The sequence below is a fragment of the Aphelocoma coerulescens genome (genome assembly GCF_041296385.1).
Source record: "Aphelocoma coerulescens isolate FSJ_1873_10779 chromosome Z unlocalized genomic scaffold, UR_Acoe_1.0 ChrZ_unloc_scaf_1, whole genome shotgun sequence".
Taxonomy (NCBI): domain Eukaryota; kingdom Metazoa; phylum Chordata; class Aves; order Passeriformes; family Corvidae; genus Aphelocoma; species Aphelocoma coerulescens.
In genome coordinates, this window is record NW_027184086.1 from 3,231,797 (window position 1) to 3,256,795 (window position 24,999).

Consider the following 24,999-nt stretch of genomic DNA (forward strand, 5'->3'; position numbering starts at 1 on the left):
AAGTCCCAATAACAGAGACACCATAGCCATGTAAAAATTCTATAAACCAGATTCTTTGTTAAAAATAGAAATATATATATCACACAGAGAACCTGCTATCAATGTACATTAGTCCATCTGTGTCAAACTAATAAAAACCCCAGCATGTGAAAATCCACAGTATCAGATGTTGCTCTAAGGAGAACACAGAAGAGTGAACGGCTCTTGTTTAATTTCAAGCGATGGGCACCGATGAAAATACAGAGCATCTTTGTGTACACAGATTAATCAGTACATAAATAAAATCAAAGGCAACTAGCATCAGTTACATTTTCATTGCCCCAGAACTGCTGCTGCCCATATTGGGGCACTTCCAAACTAATAAAGTACATACAATTAAGTACAAATTTTGTACTTAATGCTTGGGAAAGCAATTATGCAGTAGCAGTGCTCACGAGGGTATGCTCTGAAGCCAAAGTTTGACACAAAGAATCTAGAAAGACCGTGAAGATGAGGAAACATCCATAAAATACAGTAAACCTTCAGCTGGTGGTGATCCACTGCTTGAATTCTCTGCATGTATTACCCAGCCCTGTTGAAAAGGGAGGAACCTTTCAAAGTTTATTTTCTTTGTGGAGATTTCAGATCTGTTGGACACCTATGGCTGTAGTTCCTAGGTTGCATTTGCCCCTTTCATTGTTAACGGCTGTAACATCCTTCATAGGAATTTTTAATTGTTTTATTTGAGGAAAAAAAAATAAAAAGGAAAAGAAGCTGAACAGAGCAAGTATTCTGACCTTGCTACAAATATTCATTTATTCAGGCAGGGGTTTTGAACTGTGTGTTACCAGCAAATATTGCAAGGAAAAAGTAAAAGATGACCATAAGGAGTCAGAGAAGATACTCTCCTATCCCTAAGACTGTGCAGAGTAAAAATCTTGCAAATGAAACACAGATGTTCATCCTTAAACTGGTGCAAAAATCAGCACATCCCGTTCCAGTTATGCTTTGAAACTCCAGATCTTTTTCTACTCCAAGTGTCTGCTTAACTTTCAAAGAGTTCTGGAAGCTCCCGCAGATATTTCCAGAAAATAATCCTGGGCAAAGGATTACATACCCACAGGCTTCACCAAGCTGAAGGTTGGCCTTCTTTCAAGGTAATGTCTATCAAACACCACCAGTTTATTGCCAGCTGAAAGGAAGTACTTCACCCTGCCAGTGTGGTACTTCCTTCATTGTTCAATGTAGGATTCATCTTTTCAGTAGTTCACTCAGCAAATTATGGCAACGCTGGATATGCTGGATAATCTCTTTGCATGCTCCTGCAGGTGCTTGATTGGATTTACCTAAATCTTCCAAAGCATAATTATGACAATCCTAATGGAACAAGTGAATTGAAAGAGTCAGAAATAAATGGGATCCTGTCACTTTGTGATAAAAGAGGTTTTGGGGATGAGGCCACAGGGCTTGGTTTTTTAGGGCAAACATGAGAATAAGTTTGTAAGTTCTGTGAATCATAATGTAGAGACGTTATGATGAACAGTAGGACAGCTATGAGCAACAGATGGAATATTGAAATCCAAATGAGGATAGCTGGTTGTAAGGAACCCCCTTCAGCTGACTACTTACATACATCTTTTTTGAAAGCCTCCTCTGGCCATGATGCAAAACAGAAATCAAAAGAGTTTAAGGGGAGCTGGAGGTCTTCAAAAGAAAGATACACAGACACTATTAAATCTCTTTGAAAAAATCTCTGATGAAGAATAGTTTCTCCCCTTGCTAAAAATAAGCAATCCTCAGTGAAAAGAAGAAATAACAAACCAGTTTTCACATGCTGCTGAAACAAAGTTGTGTATGCAAATGGTTGAATATGAATTGAAATGCTGAAAGTCTGAACTAGACCGAACCTAAAATCATCAATAATTTCCGTTCATTCCTTAAAGCAACCCTTTGTAAAATTACCTTTTCAGTTGTAACTTCTCAAGACTTCTGAGGCAAAACATTCACGGTTGATGTGGCACCTACCCCAGGACTAACCATGTCAGTTATGTAGATTCTAACTGAATTTCAGATTGATGATGCTCATCCAGGAGATTACAGGTCTTTCACTTTCCAAAAATACCTAATTGATTGTTCTCACTGGCATGAGCAGATTCAGAAATAGCAAGTTTGAAGCAAAGCTTGCAGAATATGAATTCTGCATTCTCAACAGATACTTTGTAGATGCTGAAAGAGCTAGCAGAGAAATTTTCCACCTTTTACAGTCTCCTGTGAAAGTCTCCGTTCTCATGCAAACTAGCTGAGAGACGGTTTGTTATTTTGTAAACTATTTGGTGCAGGATGTTGTGAGAACAATATTTTGAGAATGGGAACTATTTCTCTCAACCAATCATTTTGGTGGGAGCTTAATCAATAGGCCAACCATGTCATTTCTCTATTGCGAATCACGCTACTGAAAGACGGGGTTTTGGCATTAAAGGGTCGGCCTCGACCGTCTTCTCTGCCAGCTCGTTCAGCATCTACAATACTTCAGTGGAAACCAGATGATGCTATACTCATTCAGTCAGAAGAGCCCTGTATGACACCTGTGCAGTCAAAAGACAGCCTTCTTTCTCCAACTTCACACATTATTTTTTTACAAAGTCTTTTTAATTGATTTTCTTTATAGATTATTTTCTTTGCCCAGTTTAAAAGTTGCATATTATGGACATGGGAGGTCAGACTAAGCAGATTACTTGTGTGTCACCATACACCAGGTTTGTGACATAGTCTAACTTGAAAAAAAACAAAACAAAACAACTCAAAATTACCACTGGGCAAGATTCCCCTTCTTTTAGTTTTTTGGAGGATTTCTAATGTGGAACCATAGTTGAAGAGCAAGGACCGATATTAGTTGCCTTTGGCAGTGGAAATGGGTGAAAATAGTTTCTTCAAGCTGCTGCTTTTGTGGTGTGCTGAAGGTCACAAACCTCTCTCCTGTGCCAGTAGGACATTCTCTCCTTTTCCAAGGCTGTGCTGAAGCAGCCCCAGTGAAAGAAATTACTTTGTTTGAAATTACTTCACTCCATATTACACCTCAGTCCCACTGGGACCTGCACCACCACGACTTGGAGAGGGGATGGTGAAGGGCAGCTTGTGACTGGTGAAGGCAATTGTTCTCTAACTGGCCCAGGCCATGCTTGCCTAAACCTGACTTAGCTGTGTGCAGCCATGGACTTCCCCCCAGACATACCACTGCAGGCAGGAAGAAGGGCTGCCCCTTGCAGAATCAGGGCTGGCTGTGCATGCATGACAAAGCAGCACAAAAATCTACTTTACATAAGAGGCTGCAGCAGGTTAGCTGTAAAAGGGAGCAGATCAGGACCCCTCACTCTCTTTCCCCTCTCTTTCTCTTTCACTCTCATTGTTTACCCAGCTCCAGACCATCCACAGAACAGGATGAATATGGGATCTAGGAACTGGTGATATATTCTCTGTTGTTTCTCTCTCTTCTCTGCCTTTATTTCTCTCCTCCCTCACTCTGCATGGGCACAGCATGGCTGTCCTGTTCTGCTCCACACTTGGTCCTGAAGTTTGCCATGGGAGTGGGGAGCTTGTGGCCGTGTGTTGTGGCTCGTGGGCCAGCACCTTTGAGAAGTTTGTTGTAGGAGCTGGGAACTTATCAAGTGTACTGTAAAAACTCAGAGCTCATTAGCCAGCACGTTTGAGAAGTGTATCATAAGATTTAAGAGCTTGTTGAGCAAAATTTTTGCGTCCAAAGAGTGGGCTGGTTGCAGGAGCTAAAACGGCTAAGGCAATTAAGCACGAGAGCTCTCTGGTGTCTTTATTAAGCCTGACAAGAATTTGCAACAAACATCACACCCTGTTCTGATGGGTTGGGATGATCACCCCAACACCAAACTCCACAGAACACCTTAGAAAGAGACCTCCAAAAAAACAACCCACTACAGACAGTGCTGCAATCTCTCTATCAGGTGGAATGCCAGTCTCTTTATACCTCAAAAGTAGAGAGTACACCCTCCAAGCCCTTTTGAGAAACACAGCAGAGTTGATTCTGAAAAGAAAATAGTGTCTGAGGAATAACTCTGTTTCCATTTTGTTGAACAAACAAAACAAAACTGGCAATATTTGACAATTAAGTTGTCCATTCTCCATCCTGCTGGTGAATTTTCCTTACAGAGTTAAAATAGTTGCTTCTCTTTGCCTATTATTTTAAAATATATTTCTTTTTAAAAAATTGAAATAGTTGATTCTCTTCTTGCCTTTTATTCTAAAATATTATAAAAGAATAATATTTTTAAAACTACTTTTCCTCCATCCTGAGAAGGTGATGTTCTTATCTCCTCTTACAAGGCTATACAGCTTCAGAAATTTGCAGACTTTTAAACTGAACAACAAAATAGATCCCTCTGTTGTCAAACCTCTGGGTCCCCATTAGATTTATAGTTCCCATTCAGCACTATTGTATTAATTTCTTTTTGCAACAAATCATTTTTATTCTACTCTCCTGGGGTAGTGTATGTACTTGACATATAATCTCAGCAAATTCCTTCAAACTGGGCAACTCCAGGATTTGTACTACTAGGAAATGAAGAGTATTGCTTTATAAAATGTTTTTCCAAGATGTAATAGTGGCTGGAGCAAAAGCCATTACTTTCTTCTTCAATAATATTATCTACAGCAATTAATTGTTGCTGAAACAATTTTATTTGTTTGGGACATAGAAATAGAGCTATGATTCAGGATCAAGTTAGCACAGACCTTGTCAGAAAATTTACTCTCTGCAGGTTGCCCTGTTCAGCATCATGCAGCACACAGAAACCAGAGCAGAGCTGAAGCTGGGCAGAGAGGAGCACTGGAGGCAGGCTGAGGGCATGGTCCTGTGTGAAGACCAGCTGCCTCCGCTGCCCACTCTGCCTTTGGTGTCATACATGAAATCCCTAATTGTGCTTGGTCCTTGCATATTAAGTGCTTTAATTAATTAATTTTGAGTTAAGTATTTTAAATTGAATGTTAAAATTAACCCATCAGCCCAGGTACAAAAATCAAATTCTATTATTAGTGTTTTCAATTGTTCAAAGTAGTTTATTTGCACCGTTCCCAGTTAAAAATTCTCTAGTTAAAATTCCCCAGTTAAAAATCCCTTTTTCAACTTTAAACCACCTGTGCACTGTGGGAGTGTTTTTCGTATGTTCATTGTCTACTTTTGCAAGTGTTTTAAGATGTATTAGATGAATTTTAATATTTTTTTAAGGGTTTTACTTTGCACTTTAGTCCAAGGACCAACTCCAAAACCCCAGTTTCTAACAGCCAGCAGCTATTTTTAGCCCCATAGCCCTTATTCTGCAGGCAAGCTCCATGGCAACCTGAATCTTAATGAGGGTATGTTACCCCCTTTACTTCAACTGATACTACGCCCCTAACAACGACGAGCTATTGGTGGACAGAGATAATCTGTCAAAGGGAAAGTACCAATCACTTTGGACCAAAGGGGCAGGCTGTGGGCGGACTGGGGCGGAGCAAAGACACTATAAAACAACGAGTCAAGCCTCAGAGCAGTCGGGAGTGCAGCAGATTAGCTGTAGTGGATGCTAGTGCTGGGTGTTAAAGTCTTACTCCTATTAAGGAGCCTTTAATAATTTTTCCTTGACTTTTGGATTAGCTAAAAGTAAGCCCAGCATTACAAGTTTTTCCACCAGAGGTTCAGTGCTGTTTCAGCCTGAAGATCTCAAATCCCTGCGCTCCTGGGGCATACCACCTCCTGAGCCATAGGATCCCAAATTTTTATATTTTTCTAATTTTTGTAATTCTTCAATTTTTTTCTGTTTTCAATAAAATACTTTAATTTTTTTATTAAGAGTTGTCTCATTCCTCACATTTGGCATGTGCTGCCCTGCAGGGAGAAAGCACCGCCCAGAGACTGTTGTGAGGGAAAGAACTATTTCCTTTTCCTTTAGTAAAGACCTGTGAGAGCCCTTCTAGAGCTGCCGGTGCATTGGTTTCTTGCAGAGCTGGGGAGCGTCCTAGGGGCTGGGGTCCCTTCTCTTAACGGGGTGCAAGGGTCCCCATGGCAGTCGGTCCCAGCCCAGGACAGGGGTGCAGGGGCTGAAGCTGCTGCCCTGGGCAGAGAGATCTGCCGCTGTCACCACCTCCTGCACTGGCTCCTTCTGGGGCCTGTCCCACTCCATGGGGACAGGTGCAGGTGGGGGGTGTCTGGGACCCCCGGGGAAGGCAGCCTCCAATATGCCGGCTTCCTCCTCCATGTCAGAGCCTTTGGGGCCACTGGCAGGAGCTCCCATCCAGGAGCTGCTGGCCTGGGAGTTGCTGGAGCTGGAGCTGCTGGAGCTGGAGCTGGAACTGCTGGAGCTGGAACTGCTGGAGCTGGAACTGCTGGAGCTGGAGCTGGAACTGCTGGAGCTAGAGCTGGCACTGGCCACAGGGCCGTTGTTCCCGTCCGTGACGGCACCAGAGCACAGCAGCCTCTGGGCCTCCTCACTGCACTGGCCCACAATGATGCTGATGACGCCATGCACCAGCGGTGCCGTGTGTTGCTCGAGGACAGGCTGCAGCACACGGACCAACACCTCGGCATTCAGCCCGTTGACGCACAGGTCGTGCAGGATGGAGCTCTCTGCGGCCTCAACCAGCCACCACCAGCGCCGGAATATCCCCTCCAGCCTCTGGCGCAGCCAGGGCCGCACGGGCTCCAGCAGCTGCGGTTGTCCACGGAAAAGTCCGGCCCACACCTCGGGCAGGAGGCCACCCAGGAACTCCAGCCCCGAGAGGCCCTGCTCAGCTGGGGACAGTGTCCCCTGTGGAGAAGCTGGACGGGGCACCACAGGGCCATGAGGGCTGTTCTCATCCAGGCGGCCGGGAGCTCTCCCTGCCTGGCTGGTGGCCGCTGGCAGCTGCTCGGGGGCGGTGCTGGCTGTCTCCAGATACTTGTCTGTGGGGTCAGAAAGCCTGACAGTCTCTATCGGTGTCCTGCAGAGTGGGCACGAGGGATTTCTGTGTGCCCACTGCAGGATGCAGCCCAGGCAGAAGCGGTGGCAGCAGGGCAGAGCAGAAGTCACATCCTTCCGAGAGTCCTGGCAGATGGGGCAGTTGCCATCTGTCTCCGTGGCCATGTCTGGGCTCTGCACTGCCCACGTTGCCCGGCTGCCCCAGCCAGACAGGGCTGGGAAACAGGAGTGACGGCTCCGGGACTGGCACCGAGATCTGCCAAGAACAGGCTGCACCCAGCACCCAGAGAAGCCTGGCTTGATCCTCTCGGCCTTGCAGTCTTGCTTGGTAGGAGTTCAGCCTGGAGCCAGAGTGGCCCTGCCAATGTCTGAACGTAAGCAGTGAGGGACACAATGTCACAATCCATCCCCTGTGATGTCACAGTCCACTGCTCTCTGACACCAGTCTCCTGTAGAAACTGATCGTGATGAGGGTGAGGGTTCGGTCGGGCCCGGCCGGAGATGGACGGATGGTGACGAGAGATCTCTATAAGCAGGTCTTTGGAGCATGCAGTTTATTGCAAAGGGCGTGGGTACAGGGGCACTGCTTAGAGCTGCCAGTTGCAGCTCCAAGCAGGCCCAAGGTGTAGGAGAGAGAGAGATGAATCAAGAGCAAGAGGCTAAGAGAGTTAAGAGAGTTAGGAGCATAAGAGAGACGAATTAAGAGCGTTACTAGCCTAAGGTCCTTGTTACAATACCATAAATCATCTTCTGTACTGAATATTCTAATTCTCATTAGCCAATCTAATACAAGGTACAAATCCTATAGCATTTACATACAGCCTATAAGAGTTATTACATTACCATAGAGTGTTACATTTTAACTTCTAAAAACTACTCCTTGGACCCCTTCTGCTGAGCTTAGTAGGGTCTGCTCTGACCCTTGGACCTGTCTGCAAGCAGAGGGTATTGTTCAATCAAGAGGGGATTACCTTCAGTCGGCTATACCATTGTTTTCTAGTTGCTCAGTAACTAAGACTCTATATCTCAAAGATGGCCTTCATTTCGATGTCGCTCACAGTTTTCATATTCCCAAAATCTTTTGTCAGGCAATCATATTTATAAGGCTTTCCTGTTTCATATTCCCCAACACCTCCACCCCCCAGTGACAGCACAAAAGGCATTCCACCTCATTGGAACCGCAAAAAAAGCAGTGAGGGATGTGTGGTCACAATCCAGCTCTCGGTGATGTCACCATCTGCACTTCAGATTCCTCCACCCTGTGATGACACAGCAGGCCTTCCATCCCTGGAGATACACGTTGTCAGGGGACAAAAGAAAATACTGTTCCCCAGTTTCAATTTCTACATTTCCATGTTGCTCTCCCTCAGCCACCTGCATCACACTTCCTTGGCCCCATCTCTAATCCCTGCTCCTGACACCTTGCCATGGTTCCCTGGGGACAGTGAGATGCCATCACACCCAGGCCTTTCAGGCCAGGCTCTGCACAAGATTTTTTCCTTTTGGTTTAAAAGTCAGAGTTTGTCCTCTCTGCAGCCCTCCTAGATCAGGGGTGATGGGCACAAGGACACTTCGCATCTGTGTTTAGGGCTGTGGCACTGTTCTGTCTTGCTTGCCCAATAAAATGGGTCCCCTTAGTGCTGTCTAGTGGGGCTCCCAAGCTAGGAAGGAATTCTCTCTGCCTTTTGTTTCAGCAGCAGTTCTTTCACCTGCACAATGACAAGGCCAGGCCTCCATCCTGGGAGCACTCCTGAGGTGCAGCATGTGGGCTCCTGAGCTAAGGAAATCTGCAAATACACAGATGGTTCCCCAGGGGTGCAGCTCTACTTTTCTCCTCCTGCCTCCCATGGCTTTGGTGAGTTATCCTCACCACCTGAATCCTGAAAACTGGAAGGGCACTGTGCCTGCAAGGTGTAGTCTTAACACTTCATTGCTGACCAAGCAAAAGCCCCTTCATATTGTTGAAGCTACAGAACTGTGGGAATAAATAAAAATGTGTCTGAATCAGTGCAACCAGGTTCCCAGCAGGGTCTTATGGGCCTTCTGCATGACTGTGGGACAGTTCATGGGAATTGATTGAGTGAGCAACAGCTGGAAGCTTGTCTGGGGGAGAAGGTTAGGTTTCTTCAAAGATTAGGATGCTGCAGTTGAATGCCCAGTTCCAACACTGCTGCTGATCCCAGAATGGGAAGCGCTATTGACTTTCTTGAGGGACAAGAGGCCATGCAGAGAGATCCAGAGTGGAGCATTCGTAAACCATTCTGTGTTGAGACCAGCTACCCCTACTGCCCACTCTGCCTTTGGCATCTGCCGCCCTGCAGGTGCTCAGCAGCAGCAGCTCTCCTGTGGGAAAAAAGGTGCTGCCCACGTGGCCCTGGGCCCCGGGCCTATGGCTGTGCCCCACAGGACATGGGTGCCAGCCATGGTGGGGCACAAGGGGAAGGGCAAAGGCACCAGAAGGCTGAGGAAGCAGAGCCCAGAGACTGTGAGGGAAAAAACAATTTATTTCATTTTTCTTAAATAAAGAGTTGCAAGAGCCTTGCTAGTGCTGCCGGCGGGGGGGCCTCTTGCAGGTGCGGGGAGAGTCCTAGGGATCAGGGGCCCTTCTCTTTGGGGGACACCGGGGACCAGAAGGTCTGGGCCTGCTGCTCTGGGCAGAGGGACCTGCCAACATCACCACCTCCTGCTCTGGCTCCTCCTGGGGCCGGTCTCTCCCTGCGGACATGGCCACAATTTGGGGGTGGCTGTGATCCCTGGGCCTGGCAGCCTCTCTTGTGGCAGCTTCCTCGTCCTCCACGGAGACTGCGGGGCTCCTGGCTGGAGTCCCCATCTGAGAGCTGGAGGAGCTGGAGCTCAGGTTGTTGGGGCTGGAGGAGCTGGAGCTGGAGCTGCTGGAGCTGCTGCTGGCTGCTGGGCTGTCATCCTCATCCGCAGCAGCGTGAGAGCGCAGCACTCTCTGGGCCCGCTCACTGCAGTGGCTCACTATGATGTTGATGGTGCCCTGGACCAGTGGCACTGTGTGTTCCTCCAGGACTCCCTGCAAACTCTGGATCATCATGTCCTGGTCTGGCCCATACACACAGAGTGTGTACAGGATGCAGCTCTCTGCCAGCCACCACTGCTCCCCGTACATGGTCTTCGTCCTTTGCTGTAGCCAAGTTCTCACAGGCTCCAGCAGATCCCTTCGTCGACGGAAAAGTTGTGCCCAGACCTCGGGCAGGACACCGCCCACAGCTCGGGCTGGTGTCTCTTGAGGAGAAGAGGGATGGGCCGGCACAGGGGGATGGGCGCTGTTCTCATCCCGGCCACCGGGAGCTCTCCCTGCCTGGCTGGTGGCCGCTGGCAGCTGCTCAGGGGCTGTGATGACTATCTCCAGATAGTCACCGGCATCATCAGAAAACCTGACAGTCCCTATTGCTCCTCTGCAGAGTGGGCACGATGGATTTGTCTGTGTCCACCGCAGGATGCAGCCCCGGCAGAAATGGTGGCCACAGGGCAGAGCAGAAGCCACGTCATCCCAGGTGTCCTGGCAGATGGCACAGTTGCCACCCATCTCTGTGGCCGTATTTGACCTCTGCAGCACATGGGGAGAGCTGAGGATCAGGAGCTGCTCTCATTCACTACTGTCATATACTGGAGGAGAGGGGAGGAAGGAGAAGGACACCCTCCCACCTCCCTAAAGCCTGGTCACCTGCCCATGTCCAATCCGGAGGACATTTCCCATCAGTGCTGCAAGCACCCACAGTGCCTGGCTGCCCCAAGCAGGCAGGGCTGGGGAAACACTGCTGGTTGCTCTGGGACTGGCACTGGGATGTGCCAAGAACAGGCACCACTCAGCACCAGAGAACCTGGCTCAATCCTCCACACTTTGCAGTCACGCTCAGTAGGAGATCAGGCCAGAGTCAGACTGGTGCTGGCTCTGCCCACATCCATACATAAGCAGTCAGGGGTGAGATGTCACAATCCAGTGCTCGGTGATGTCACAATCTGCCTCTTGCTGATGTCACCTTTCATCAGCAGGTGATGTCCCTGCCAGTGCACATTGTCAGAAGAAAGAAGAAAATATTTTTTCTTGTTTTCAACTTCTGCATTCCATGTTGCTCTCTCTCAGCCACCTGCGTCATGTGTCCATAGCCCTGTGTCTCATCCCTGCTCCCAACACCTCGCCAAGGTTTTCTGTGAGGAGCAGAGTGGTGGGACCAGTCAGCATGGACCGCCTGTGGCTGGATGATGCCTCCTCCTGTCACTGCCTTTCCCTGGGCAGTGCTGGGATTTGGAGAACCTGGGTGCTGGTGGCCAGCTCTGGGTGAGAGTCTCCCACCCCTGTGGGTTGTGTCCCTGCTTCAGGGAGAAGCAGAAAGGAATTTTTTGCTCCAGCCCCATCCACTCCCATGGGCACTTGCTCACAGTGCCAGGTCCCTCTCCACTTCCCAAGTCTCTGTGTTTCTGGAAGCCAGTGCCTTTGTGCTCCTCCCCACAGCCTCGGGAAGGAGCTGGAGTTGCTCTGGAGTCCCTCCAGAGTGGGGTACAAGGGCCAGAGGAACCCTGTGACAACTCAAGAGAGCCCAGGACCCATCACCATGTGGACCATGCTGGGCCACCATCCTGTCTTGCCTCTGGCTATTGTCATCACTGAGCCCAAACTGTTCTTTTTCCTTTTGGAATTAACTTCTATTAGTTTGAGGGTTGGCTGGTGTGAGCCAAGGGCACTGTGTGCAACCAAAACATGGCTCTGCCCTTTAAGATCTCCTTGGGTGACAGTGCCCCAACTCTATGCAGCAGGCTTCTCATCAGCCTGCCTCGGAGAGGCCATCACATCCTGGCCAGGCCCTGCACAAGTTTTTTCCCCTTTGGTTTAAAAGTCAGAGTTTGTCCTCTCTGCAGCCCTCCTAGATCAGGGGTGATGGGCACAAGGACACTTTGCATCTGTGTTCAGGGCTGTGGCACTGTTCTGCCTTGCTTGCCCAGTAAAATGGGTCCCCTTAGTGCTGTCTAGTGGGGCTCCCAAGCCAGGGAGGAATTCTCTCTGCCTTTTGTTTCAGCAGCAGTTCTTTCACCTGCACAATGACAAGGCCAGGCCTCCATCCTGGGAGCACTCCTGAGGTGACAAGGGCACACTCCAAAAGACAGCATGTGGGCCCCTGAGCTAAGGAAATCTGCAAATACACAGATGGTTCCCCAGGGGTGCAGCTCTACTTTTCTCCTCCTGCCTCCCATGGCTTTGGTGGGTTGTCCTCACCACCTGAATCCTGAAGAATCTCTCAGGAAAATTAATCCATGGTGCCAGAGGTTTATGTCCAAAAAGGAGACCGAGCAGTCCTGTAGCTTTATTCGAATAAAGGGAGAGGCCATGGGCATTTCCCATGGGGTCTCTCAAATTGTTGGGGGATGCAGCCTCCTTTTTATGCTAAGTTCCCAGCTGCATCTCCCTCTTCCTTTTCCCTACTGGCCAAGGTACTCAGAAGGTACAGATTTCCCAAATTGCCGACGCTCTGCTCCCCTCTAATATCCACCCCCTTTTTGTTATATAAAAGAAAGAAAAAGCTTACTCATTGTTCTATTAAGTCTTTGTTCTTTTTCTGTAGGTTCAGGTATTTAACAAGGCCTTGGCTGAGCAACAGTCCATGTTGATTAGTAACATTTTCTAGAACTAAGAGTTTCTTCTGTTACTTCCTTGTCTGGAAGTTCCTGGCCCTATCTACAAGCAGATTCACACAGTCGGTAAAGACACATTTTTCTTACTCCCTTCAATTAAAATGAAAGCCCCTCCTGCAGCCAACTCTTGTCAATGTAGACTCACAAAGTAGGTCCTGCAATGGAAAGAGACTCCTTAGAGTTGGTGTGGAGAGGTGAAAGGGGAAGGTTTGTCCTTTGGTCACTCGAAGTCTTGTTGGGGAGCTGCTTGTGCTCTGGGGGACGGACACAAATGATGTGTATCCAAGCCTTGCAGGAACATTTATGAGCTTCTGACACACCACAGAGACTTAGTGGTTGTTGTGTCGGGGAAGGAATTTCCAACTGGGAACTTTGTGAAATTCCTCTTTTTTTTTTTTTTTTTCCTGCAGAACTATTGCCATAATCTTTTGCTTCCAGAGAATCTTTTCCTTCTTTTTGGGGAACTTGCCTCTGCTGCCCTCCCAAATCAGGCTATTTGCCTGGGTTCCTTCCCAAACTGAGAAACAGCCTGAGGCCTCTGCTCTCCAAGTGTGACTTAAGGAAGCACAGGGTTTGCTGTTGTGGGAGAGGAGCTTCTCTTTCCTGCCTGCTTTCCCTTTGGGACAGGCTGGGGTGTGTTCAGTTGATAAAGGGAGGTTTAAACTCTGAAGGACCTGCGTTTCAGACCACTCCATCCTCGAGCTCTTCTGCAGGGTGTCCTTGGACAAAAGGCCTCTTGGAGTGTGAGCTCCCAGGGGGCAGATTAAGGAAGGAGGTTGGTATTTCAGGATTGGCGCTGCTGAAAGCAGTTGGTTTGCAGAGGAGCCCGGAGCTGGGAGTGGGTCCTTTTCTCACCTGCGGGCAGAAAAGGAAGCTGCAAAGTGGGAATTTCACTGGCAGAGATGGCGGACAGGGGTGTTTTCCAAGAAATGGGCTGGCAGAGAGGCAGGTCTTGTGCTGAACTGGCTGTGTGTTTGTTTGGATGGTGGGGAGGGTCAGAGACACAGACACAGACACCAGCTGAAGCAACAGTGTCATTTACTCTAATGCAAAAGTGCAAGGAAACAATCGGGAAAGGACAAGCTAAGCAATGCAGCTCATCATTGTTACAAAAGGTTGCCTCTAGTGATTAAGAGAGATACATCACCACATACCCTAATCCCTTCCCCTTCATCCAGGTCCTCCCATCAGTTGGGGGGAAGCTGTCCCAGCAAAGCCCTGCAGAGCCACGGCCGGGAACGGGGACATCCTGCGGTGCCTCCACCTTTGCCGGCCACGAGGCTTCCGAGGGCGCTGTGAGAGTAGCCCGGCTTGGACAGTGCTGCAGGAGCATCTGACAGAACTTCTAGGGCGGGGACATCTGATTGCATTCTCCTCTTGGTTTTCTCCCCAAGCCCAGCCAGGGCTCAAGGAGGAACCGAGGCCAGATGTGGCCTTGTCCGGTTTCTTAATTCTGAAAGGTAAAGACACGTTCCACCAATGAAGGGCTGCACAGATCCCATTGATGGTAATGCCTGGTTAAGGAGCAGACCCGTAGAACATTTGGTAGGAAGGGCCATCTAGAGGGCAACTTTGGCTCAGGGCCTGTTGTTGAGGCCTCAGTCCTCCAGTGTTTTGTGGTGCAAATGAATGCCCTGGAGGGCTGGAAAGGAACAAGTCCCTCTTTAGCACTTGCAGACAGGGAACGGGATTAGCCCTGCCAGGCCGGGCTGGGGCCAAGAGCAGAAGGCCGGCACGCTGCGTTTGCCCACGGGCAGCCGTGCAGAGCAAGGAGGCCGCTCCTGCCCAGGGGCTGAGGTGCCCGAAGCTGCCTCCCTGCTGCGCAGCTCTGCGGGGCCCGTGGTGCGCAGCGTCCTGGGCAGCCAGGGCAGCCCAGCTGCCTTGGAGCACGAGGAGCGTCCCAGAGAAGCTGCGGCCCTTTGCTTTGGAGCTGTTTCTCCCAGTCTTGTCATTCATCCAGAGCATCTGACGTGTTTTCCTTTCTTCTCGCAAATCCTAGACAGCTTTTTGAGAGAAGTGACTGACGCAGCTTCTGCTGCTGCTGGTGCAGCTTTAGTCTGCAGGTCAGGGCAGGTGATATTAACCAAGGATGGAGTCCAAAGGTAACGTTCCAGTTTCACCAAGTCAATAAAACCATTTACAATGGGGGTACTGATGCTGAGCAGCTTTCCTAGTTTTTGGAAAGTTGCAACCTTAAAAAACCCCACAGGTTTTCCTACCTGAGGATACCAGTGGAAGTAAGATGCCAATTCTTTGCTCTCTTTTCTGTATCTTTGGTGCTTTTAAGAGTTCCTCAGTCCCCAGCAGGAAAGAAAGCACGTGTGATAATGTAGGTGATTTGAGAGCTCTGTGTTGTGCCTTGCCACATCAGCGTTCCTGACAAGCTGGACACCCCACTCGTAGGTCTGTCGAGTTGAATTCACCCTAATTGTGTGCAAACAGCAGCCCAGAGATGCCGAGAAGAGCAAGGACGGTGGGTGGGTGTGCACGGACACACCCGTGGGCTGATGGCTGTATGGGCAGAAGGCTTTGGACAGCAGTACATCTTCACTCTCCCAAGTTGGAAGAATATTTCAAACCTACATGAAATGAAAATATTTCTCAAAATTTATCAAAATGTATCAAATAGTACATATTAATTTATCATACATTCAATTTATCCTATATAGTATGACATACGCTATATTTTAATAGATATGATAAATAGAATATGTAGAATATATACTTGATCTTTTCCTAAGCCATTGCCTGTGGGGCTTATAGACCATCTCCTAGCAGTGCTACATTTTTGCCTTCTGGTCCTACTTATTATAGCATCAGTTCCCCTGCGAGTTCCTTCAGGGAACTTCACTCAAAGGGCTTCCATCACTTTAGCACTTGTGAGAACTTGTTGCTTCCCAGTTCTCCAGCATCCTTCTGGATTTTGGAGCATTTCAGCACTTGGGTCAATGGCCCTTCCCTCATCCCTGCCCTGCAGCAGTTACAGTCACTGTTCCCTCGCCCTGGCTCCAGACCCTTTGCCAAAGTGCTGCCAAAGGCAGCGCAGCTGGCTCAGGATCCCTGGTTGCTGCTGCTCTCCAGGATGACCTTCAGAGGGACACTTGGAGCGCTCCCTAAAGAGCTCCCGGTGGGACGGGGGTGGATTTCTCCTCCCCGGGTGGCTCCTGGCTGCAGTTCTACGCTCAGGGGAGTCCCGTTTGCTCAGCAGGCCTCTGCAGCGAGTCTGTAGCCAACGTGTGGCTCTGCTGCCAGCCCAAATGTGCCGTTCCCTTGCCCAGCCTGGCTGCAGCTGGGGGATCTGCTGGGCACGGCTGGGGATTTTCATGGCCAAAATCCTCCAGCGTCTTCACGTCTACATCTGCCCATTGCTTTGGAGAGCACAAATCACAGAACACTCCTCTCAGCTGACAAATGTCATTTATTGCCGGTTGCTGCAGCCACACCGCTGATCTACAAACACATGAGAATCAATTTCAGTTGAAAAATGTAATTTATTACAAATTGCTACATCCCTGCTGACAATAGATAACTGTACAGATCTCAGTTAAGGTACAAAACAGTCATTTATTTGATTATTACAACAATGCTACGTCAAAATATACAGACATCAACTTCCAGAAACAAAAACTAATTTATTGCCAACCTCTACAACAACTCACTATAAACAAAGATCAACTGAAGTTTAACAACTTAATTTATTCCATGTTACTATAACTGTACAGCCTATATAGAAACACAAAAATATCAACATCTCTCTCTAAATAGCCCTATAGCAAGAACTGAATAAATAGAATTACACAACTGTACAACTCCATCTATATTTAAATAGAACTAAATACATATCTAGAACCACCACAATACACAGATGTAAATATAAATACTCATATTACCTACAATACATATATAAATAGATAGATAAAACAACTGCATCTATACAAATATACAGCTAAACATCTCAACACGTGTAAATATAATTACAGAAATAGATCAATATGCATACAAAAATATAAAACCAGACATATATACCGATACAAATACCAAGGTACCTATTTAAAGAGCCAAATACCTACAAGGACATCACTAGAAATAGATACCTAGACAACTGTATAGACAGGAAATAGAACTTGACAGAGACATAACAACATCCGTATATACTTAGATACATATATACACATGTATGAAACGAGAAACATGTATGTATATATCTACACATCCATATATATATACTACATCCATTCATGTAACAACATACACATAGAAATATACCTATGCAAATAGCACATACATAAATATCAATATAATTATCATGCTCTACGTGCAAGTCCATTCATCTGTAAGCAGAACTACAAGCAGAGGGATTCCAGCTGCCCCATCTTCAAAGCCTCTCCCTCTGTCGCTTCCTCCTGTGCAGAGCAGCTCTCCTGGACGGGGTACAGCAGATGGGACATCTGGGAAGCAAAGGGAACACTGAGTCAGAATTGGGACGTTTCCCTTGGCAGCACCTGCACTTCCATCAGGGAAATCTCAGAGCCTCCCCAGGAGGGTTAGAAAGAAAAACCAGGCCCAGCGGGCCAGGCTGTGGCGAGCGCAGCCCCGGCGGGACCGTCCCGCAGCCCCCGGCAGCGCGGCACAGCCGGCACCACTCCCGGGCCCTGCCGGCACAGCTGCCTTGCCCAAGGACAGCCCCTGTGCCGCCCGGGCCAGCCGCGCTGAGCGGCCCCAGCACGGGCAGGGCCCGCTCCTGCCCAGCCGGCCAGTGCCCGCGGCCAAAGCCCACGCCAGCCTCACGCCCACCCTGCCTCAGCGGCCCTGGGGCCTCACCCAGGCTCTCGGGCGGCAGCAGCAGGTCCCCGTTCGCTGCTCTTGCTGGCGGCCTTCAGCTTCTCCCTGCTGGCTCCCGTCACTCTCCGGCTCTTCTCAACGACTTCAGGGCAGCTGTGGCAAAAGTGGAGGCTCTGGAATTGGTTCCACAGCCTGGCAGAGCCACAGGCCCAGACCCCTCTGTGCTCCCTGCTGGCCCCCTCCATCCCCCTCAGCCCTGCCATGCCCTCAGCAAACCCCCAGTCCCCTCCCAGTTCCTTCAGCCCCTCACAGTCCTCTCCAGCCTCTCAGTCCCTTCTGACCCATCCCATCCCCTTAGACCTGGCACCCCCCTCAGCCTGTGCCACTTCCCTTTCACCTCAGTGCCACCACTGCCCTCTGCTCCCCCACACCCCTCAGCCCCACCAGCACCTCAACGTCACCGTCCCTTCAGTGTCACCTCTCCCCAGCCCCTCTGGCTCACCGCCCTCCAGCAGCTCCTCAGGGCACAGTGCCTGCGGCCGCCGGCAGCTCCCACCGCTCCAGGGACACCGGGGCTGCAGCTGCTGCTCCGCCCGGCCCGGCCGCCAGCTCGGACCCAGCACCGGAAGAGGGGACAGAGGGGGAAAGACGAGATGAAAAAGGCAGCCGAGGCAGGAAAAAGCTTAAAATGCAAGTCTAGGCCTATATAAACATCAATCTATGGATCTAAACATCCATTTACCTCTAGCTAAGTAACTGTGCACATTTATAAATAAAACTCTATATATGTATGTATATTGCTCTACACGTATATAAATGTAGATATGCACATCTAAAAATGTAAATACATCGACATAAATATAATTTTATCATCTATATAACTACAGATACAAATTTAACTATGCAGATCTATAAATATATGCACATATATGCACAGCTCTGGAAATCTAAAAATGTAACCACGTTATATATTAATCTAACTATGGAAATCTATAAAGCTATCTATAAACAGAGGGATTGCACCTGTCAGATGGTCACAGGCTCTCCCTCGGTCTCTTCTCCCCACGCAAGGCAGCCCTCCTGGAGAGGTAGATCAGATGGATATCTGGGAAGCAAAGGAACACTGAGTCAATATTGGCCTCCATGCATCTTTCCCTTTGGAAGTAATTGATTGTCCTTCTATCAAAGACTGCAAAAGATGGCCCAAAAGGCAGACTCTCACTTGGGAATTTCAGGCCTGCTCTTTAAAGAGCAGGGAGCATTCCAAGTTTTCAAAACCTCCAAAGGTTTGAAGTATCCCAGTAAAGCCTCAGCACCCGCAGTGCAAATGGCACCCACGAGAGCTTGAAGCACAGACAGTCCCAGCTCCCACACAGAAGCCCAGCCTTGCTCTTTCTCTGTGCTGACAGAGACACCTCAGTCCTCACTGAAATGGCTGAAGCTGACGGGTGCTGTGAGCTGAGTTACGAACCAGCGCCGTTCCCTGCCATCTACAAACTGCCCTCTGCAGTGAGCAACAGCTCCTCCAACACAACCATCAGCTCTGGCAGGAAGAGCTGGGAGGGAAAGAGCTCCCCACGAGGCCTGCAGGCAGCACCAGCTTTGCTCAAGCATGCAGATCCAAGGTGCTCCCTCTCTCCTATTACTTCTCGCTAATCTGGGGTAATTTAAGTTTTTCCTTTCCAAATCATAAATCCTTGTGATTTATTATTTGTTTGGCCTCTGCTGCTTGTATTTTTAATGTGTCTCACTAGAGCTATCAGCAGACTGGTACTACATTGATTTAATGCTCTGAGATAAAAAGCTCAGACTTCTACACTGACTTCTTGCTGGGGCTTTGCTCTCTTGATTCAAGAGTCCCTCAGTGTTGCCTCCAGAGCACTGTCACCCTGCAGCAAACTCATCCATGGACTTCAGGACAGAATTGGGACAGCCAGGTTGGTGACACAACTCCCACAGGCTGGGTTTATTCACTGCTCTCTGGCCACAGCACAGCACTCGGTGTCAGTGCCTCTGGAGAAGCGTGGAGGGCAGGGCTCGGGGAGGCTGTGCCAGGGCAGGATTTGACCTAAAGGCACCAGGAAGCACCAACCCTGCAGACAAGAACTCAACTCTTGTCATCTCCCTTCCTGCCAGAGGCAGGCTCAGAGCAGCCACCTCAGAGCTCTCTAAAGCAGTGTGGGCTCTCTCCTTACCAGGCTCCTCGGGTTCCAGGGAACTGTTCCTGCAGCTCTCGGTGCCAGTCAAAGCTCCCTCTGCTGCAGCCTTCCTCACAGCCTCCCCTCCTGAATTGTCCTGAAAAGAAAACCAGAAAGAAAGAAACCCAAAGATCACTCACTATTTTCTGCAGGGACACCAGAGCTCAGAGCCTGCAACATTTCCTTCTCTTAAGGAAGAAAATGCTTTTGAAAACGGCTGTGTGTGAGATTACCGAAGACAAAAGGCCTTCAACAGTCCAGAAGATTGACTTCTCAAACACAGTCCAAAAGCTGTCCCAGCTGACAACGTTGAACGTGGGGAGTGACAATGAACACATGGAGTGGGCACTGAGGAAGGAGTCCTGCCAGCTCCTGGCACAGGGGTGTGCTCCTCCCTCCAAAGCCCTGAGCAGAACAGGCTCATCCAGGCAGCAGCTTTACAGGGACTGCATGGGAGCACACATCTCTTCCCACAGAGATGCCCAAGAGGAAGGTGCTTGAGCTCTGGAACACGGAGAGCAAGACTGGCAAGCTTGCCCAGCTGAGGATTTCCCAGACAGAAGCAGGACAGGAGGCACCAGGTTACTGAGAGGAGCAGAAAGCTGCAGCTCCAGCCCATCCCCAAGCACGGCTCTGGCAGCGCCTGCACGCTCGGCACGGCTCACACAGCAGCAGCAGCAGCAGCTGCAGCCCAGCCCTTGCTTTGCCTTGGCCTTCCCACCCAAAACAGGCAGAGCCCACTGCTGCTGCTGCTGTCAGGGAGGCACCTCTCGCATGCCCCTCCCTGCACGGGACCCTTTGCCTTCAGTGGCAATTCTCCCCACACTCTTCTCTTCTGTCCCATCACACAAAGCCTCTTAGAACCTTCAAAGCTTCCACTTCCTCACCACAAATGCCCCCGCACCAGGAATTCTTCCCAGCAAAAGGAGCACTCAAACTTGGCCAACACCTCTCCTCCTCACTAAGGGCTATCCCCCTTCTCATTCCCTCTTCTTTTGGAGATCGTGCTTTGCCAAGCAAATCCTCCCCTGTCCATTCACAGCTGAGCTCAAGAAGCCTTTCCTTCTCAGCCATGCAACAACATTCACAGCTCTCAGTCCAGTCCCTTTCATCCCTGTCCAATGGAGTTACCTGAGCCAAGGGAGACCTCTCAGGCAGGGAGGACGAAAGCATCTCCTCCAGCGTCTCAAGCACAAGGTCCACATCCAGCGGTGGCAATTCCTCTTCCCCAGGACTATTCCAAGCCCAGCTGGAGGCTGTCCATGCTGCCCAGCCAGCACTGCCAGCTGGAGCACTGGGGGCTGGATGGCCTGGTGTGGCTGCAGGAATCCAAACACATTAGTCAGGCTCCAGAATGTGGCTTTGGGATGCAGAGCTCTACTGCTGCCTTGCAGCAAACATCACAGGAAGCACACAGCAAACTCAATTCCAGAACTCACGCTCCTGAGCACCGGCACTTGTACTGGAAGGGCCTGGAGGCAGCTCTGAAACCGCAGGTGAGGCAGCAGCGAGGTTCTGGCGCGAGGGAGCTGTGGAGCAGAGAGGGAAGAAGAAAGGAAGCAAAGGGAAGGCTGGGTCATTACTGGTCTTTGGGTGTGTTTCCCTTGGCAGCAACTGTACTTCTATCAGGAAAGGCAAAAGCTCCCATCCTCCCAAGCAGGGTGACAAAGGAAAACATCCCCACGTGTTCTGGGCCTTTGCAACAACCAATTCTAGTTAGCTCTCCCCTATTCATTCAACCACTGAAAAAACTGTGCCGCTGCAATCCCCTGGCAGGAGGCAACTGCCACAAACCCAACTGCCAGGTCCTTTCCCCTCTGCTCCAAAGGGACACAAAACTTTAAAATCACAAAGTATAACCACAAATCCTATCTCCCCAGCAGCTTTTGGATTGGGCTGCTTAAGTTTCTCATCATGCTGGACCACAGCAAGTGGATGCACCCAGGAAGAGCTGAAATCTTCAGAAACACACACCGAAATTAAACTGTGACTTTATTCTAATAACAACCTTGTGCGTGAGGCCGTATTCTGCAGCTGCAACTGTTCTGGGGCACACAGAGCTCACTGAAATTTAACAGCATTCTTTGCAGGAGAGGCAATCTGTAAGCTCTGCAATATCCTATCACCATCCTAGTTTGGCTTCAATCAATGAAAGAGGGGAGTTCACCCAACACTGACCACTTGTCAGGCAATGCTTTTCGCCTCGCCCTTGCACCTCAGCACAGAGGCTGTCTGGAAAATGCCCAGGAGAGGCTCCATATGCGGAGGAAGGACAGGAAAAGCAGACAGAGCATTCTTTTGCATTCAAGGTCCCTCTTGCTAGGCGACTTGACACTTTCTACCTGCTTCTCACCTGAGATCTACCCATGGCAGAGCACTGCGGGAAAATACTTCAAACGGTCGCTTTCCAGGACCTGTCTGAAAAGCAAGGGTAGAAACTCTTTCCCTACCTGATGGGCTGCGGGCTGGAGTGTGCTGCTCTGAGGACGTGCAGCTGCTGCTCTCGCAAAGGGCCCTGGAAGTGGCTTGATGGTCGATGCAAACCAGGCGAACCATGAGCTCAGGGCGGCGTTTCAGGTCCACGCGAACCAGCGGAACGGTGAGCTTACGCAGATGAAATTTGCGAATGAGGGCGATTGATGGTTCCTCTGATGAAGCCCCTGGAAGTCTGGAGGTTGCAGACACTTTCTTGGGAGGTGCTGGGGAAGCCCCTGACTCCTGAGCACCTGCACTTCGCCTGGAAGGGCCTGGAGGCAGCTCTGAACCCTCAGGTGAGGCAGCAGCGAGGTTCTGGCGCGAGGGAGCTGCGGAGCAGTGAGGGAAGAAGAAAGGAAGCAAAGGGAAGCCTGCGTCACTATTGGTCCTCAGGTATGTTTTCCTTGGCAGCAACTGTACTTCTATCAGGGAAGACAAAAGCTCCTATCGTCCCAAGCAGGGTGACAAAGAAAAAAATCCCCACATGTTCTGGGCCTTTGCGAACACCAATTCCTTGTCAATTTAGCGCTCCCCTGCTCGTTCAACCGTCTGGGAAAACTGTCCCGCTGCAATTCCCTGGCAGGAGGCAACAGCCACAAAGCCAACTGCCAGGTCTTTCCCCTCTGCTCCAAAGGGACAGGAGGCTCCCTCCAGCTGGCCCTGACCGCGACCGAGCCCTCGGCACTCACACGCACTTACGGAGAGCTCCCCAGGCATCCCAGGGCCGGGCAAGGAGCAGCGCCAGCCACGGCGCAGGGCTGCGCCAGCTGCAGGCCCAGCGGGCCAGGGTGTTTGCTGTGAGCGCAGCCCCGGCGGGACCGTCCCGCAGCCCCGGCAGCGCGGCACAGCCGGCACCGCTCCCGGGCCCTGCCGGCACAGCTGCCTTGCCCAAGGACAGCCCCTGTGCCGCCCGGGCCGGCCGCGCTGAGCGGCCCCAGCACGGGCAGGGCCCGCGGCCAAAGCCCACGCCAGCCTCCGTGCCCGCAGCTCCCACCCCGTCTCACCGGCCCTGCGGGGCTCCTGGAAGCGGCTGCGCGGGCGCCTGCGCTCCTCCCGCCCGGCCGCAGGTCGCTGCCTCTTGGCTCTGGTGCAGCGCCTGATGCAGAGGAGGAGGTGGGGGCGGTCGCGGCGAAACCAGGGGTTGCGGTAGTGGAGGCACGCCCCGGCATCGCCCGGCACAGCCGCGCCAACGCGGCCCGCCGCCTCATGGAAGCCGTAGCGGCTCAGCTGGCAAAGGAAGCTGCGGAACCGCGTGGCTTTGAAGGCGTCCGGGGACATGGCCGCCCCCTCTCGGCCCGCCCCGTGGGGGCCGGCCGGGCTGAGCAGCTCCTGCTCAAAGAGGGCGCGGTCGATGAGCAGCCCCTGGCCCTGGCTGTCCCAGCGCACGGAGCGGACGCGGGGGCTGTTCGCCAGGCGCCACAGCTTGGCGGGGAAGGTGCGGGCGTCGAGCCCGGCGGGCAGCGGCAGCTCGGCCATCGCGCCTGTCGCCCACTGGCGCCGCAACGGCCGCAGCGCAACGGCCGCGGCTGCACCGGCGGCGCGCGGCCTGAGGGGGGCGCTGCGCTCGGCCCCGCGCGGGAACGAGCGGCACAAAGCCGGGGCTGCGGGCACAGCGCGGGCGGGGCGGCTCCCGGGGCGCTGCCCGGGCGCGGCACGGACCGGAGCGGGGCAAACCCTTTCTTTCTCTGCGTGGCATCGGCCTTCTGGCCTTGGTGTGCAGCACAACCCCAAACCACCGAGGCATGCGCAGAGAGGAACTTTCGGAGAGGGGGTCCAAACGGAGGAGTCCCGTGGGAAACTCGGGTTCCTCTTTGTCCAGGGAAAGCAAAACCGCTCTGTGTTCAGCATAGCTGAAGGGAGGAAAAAGGTCTTCGACTGAGTAGCTTCACTGTTTAGGTTGGGGTTGCAAACAGAGTTCTCCACTTCAAAGCACACGGGTCAAATGGGACAAGGGGAAATGATGACCAGGAGAGACTTGAGGACATTCTTTTTGCCTCTTTTCCAGCCAGCTGGCTGGTTCTTTCTCACTGTCTCTGCCTGTCTTCAGCAGATTTGGCACATTTCTCATTCTTTGGAATCAGAAGCGGCAACAGGAAGGGGCAGCAATTTTGTCAGCGTTGCCATCAAAGTTAAAATCCTGCCCCGTGGAAGGATGTTGCTTTCCCCAAGGGCTTAATGGCCTACAGTTGCAGTGAACTCACGCTGGTGTCTTCAGCAAGATGTTTTGCCTTTTTCTTTCCTCAGGAATCACCTCTTCTCTTCTTTATTTTCCCCATTTGGGGGTGAGTTCCAGTGCAAAATCCCTCCTGTAGCCAAGTCTTTTCAATGGAGACTGAAAAGGGAGATCTTGCAAAGATCTGTGCTTAGTGTCACTTGTTCTTTTTATTTTAAATTCTCTCTTGACTCTTGAACTGGAAACACTTTTCAGTCATAGCTGGGGAAAAACAGACTTATTTTCCCCCTCTTTTTAAATTTATGCCTTTTTTTTTTTAATGTCTTTGCATCGTTTAACCCTGAGGGCTCATGTGAGTATGTTTGGTGCTATGGCATAAGCTCATCCCACACACAGAGCAGATGCTCTCCTTACATCCAGCTTTGTCCTGAGTTCCAGCTAACACTGCCTTCTCTTGCCCTCCTTCCAGGTCCCTTTGTGAGGAGCCCTGCCCTGTCACTTCAGTCCCTGCTCTGTGGGTGACATGCTGACCCAAGGAGAGTTGGTCTCATCACATTCTGGAATAGTCTTTTGCACTGAGTGGTTTAAAGATGCCCTGTCATCTCTTCCTCTGTGTGCTGGCTTTCTCAGAAAAATTGAAACCCACTAGCTAGAAAATCTCTTCCCAATTCCTCTTAAATATCTTTAAACGGTACCTGAATTATGAATGATCCACCTCGGTGGGATGGGGTTTGTCTTTCTTTAAACGCAGTGTAACAACTCTTGTAAAAATTAT

General features: G+C 50.5%; 1 protein-coding gene across 1 annotated transcript; it reads right to left on the reverse strand.

Annotated features, from left to right (window-relative positions):
• Nucleotides 1-16,081: 16,081 nt before the first annotated feature.
• Nucleotides 16,082-23,527, reverse strand: LOC138103941 (SH3 and multiple ankyrin repeat domains protein 1-like). The gene is made up of 8 exons (XM_069002603.1): nucleotides 23,056-23,527; nucleotides 22,027-22,380; nucleotides 21,016-21,105; nucleotides 20,708-20,895; nucleotides 19,574-19,673; nucleotides 17,881-18,483; nucleotides 17,418-17,531; nucleotides 16,082-17,044 (listed from the first exon to the last, which is right to left on the reverse strand). Exons 1-6 carry the CDS (start codon nucleotides 23,525-23,527, stop codon nucleotides 18,413-18,415), a joined length of 1,275 nt encoding a protein of 424 aa, XP_068858704.1. The 3' UTR covers nucleotides 16,082-17,044; nucleotides 17,418-17,531; nucleotides 17,881-18,412.
• Between the last annotated feature and the right edge of the window lie 1,472 nt (nucleotides 23,528-24,999).

Coding starts and splice junctions, on each gene's coding strand:
- LOC138103941 (XM_069002603.1), bottom strand. CDS start 23,527: ATGGCCGAGCTGCCGCTGCCCGCCGGGCTCGACGCCCGCACCTTCCCC. Junction 22,381..23,055: donor CCAGGAGCCCCGCAGGGCCG/GTGAGACGGGGT, acceptor ACTGCTCCGCAG/CTCCCTCGCGCCAGAACCTC. Junction 21,106..22,026: donor TCCAGCCCGCAGCCCATCAG/GTAGGGAAAGAG, acceptor TCTGCTCCACAG/CTCCCTCGCGCCAGAACCTC.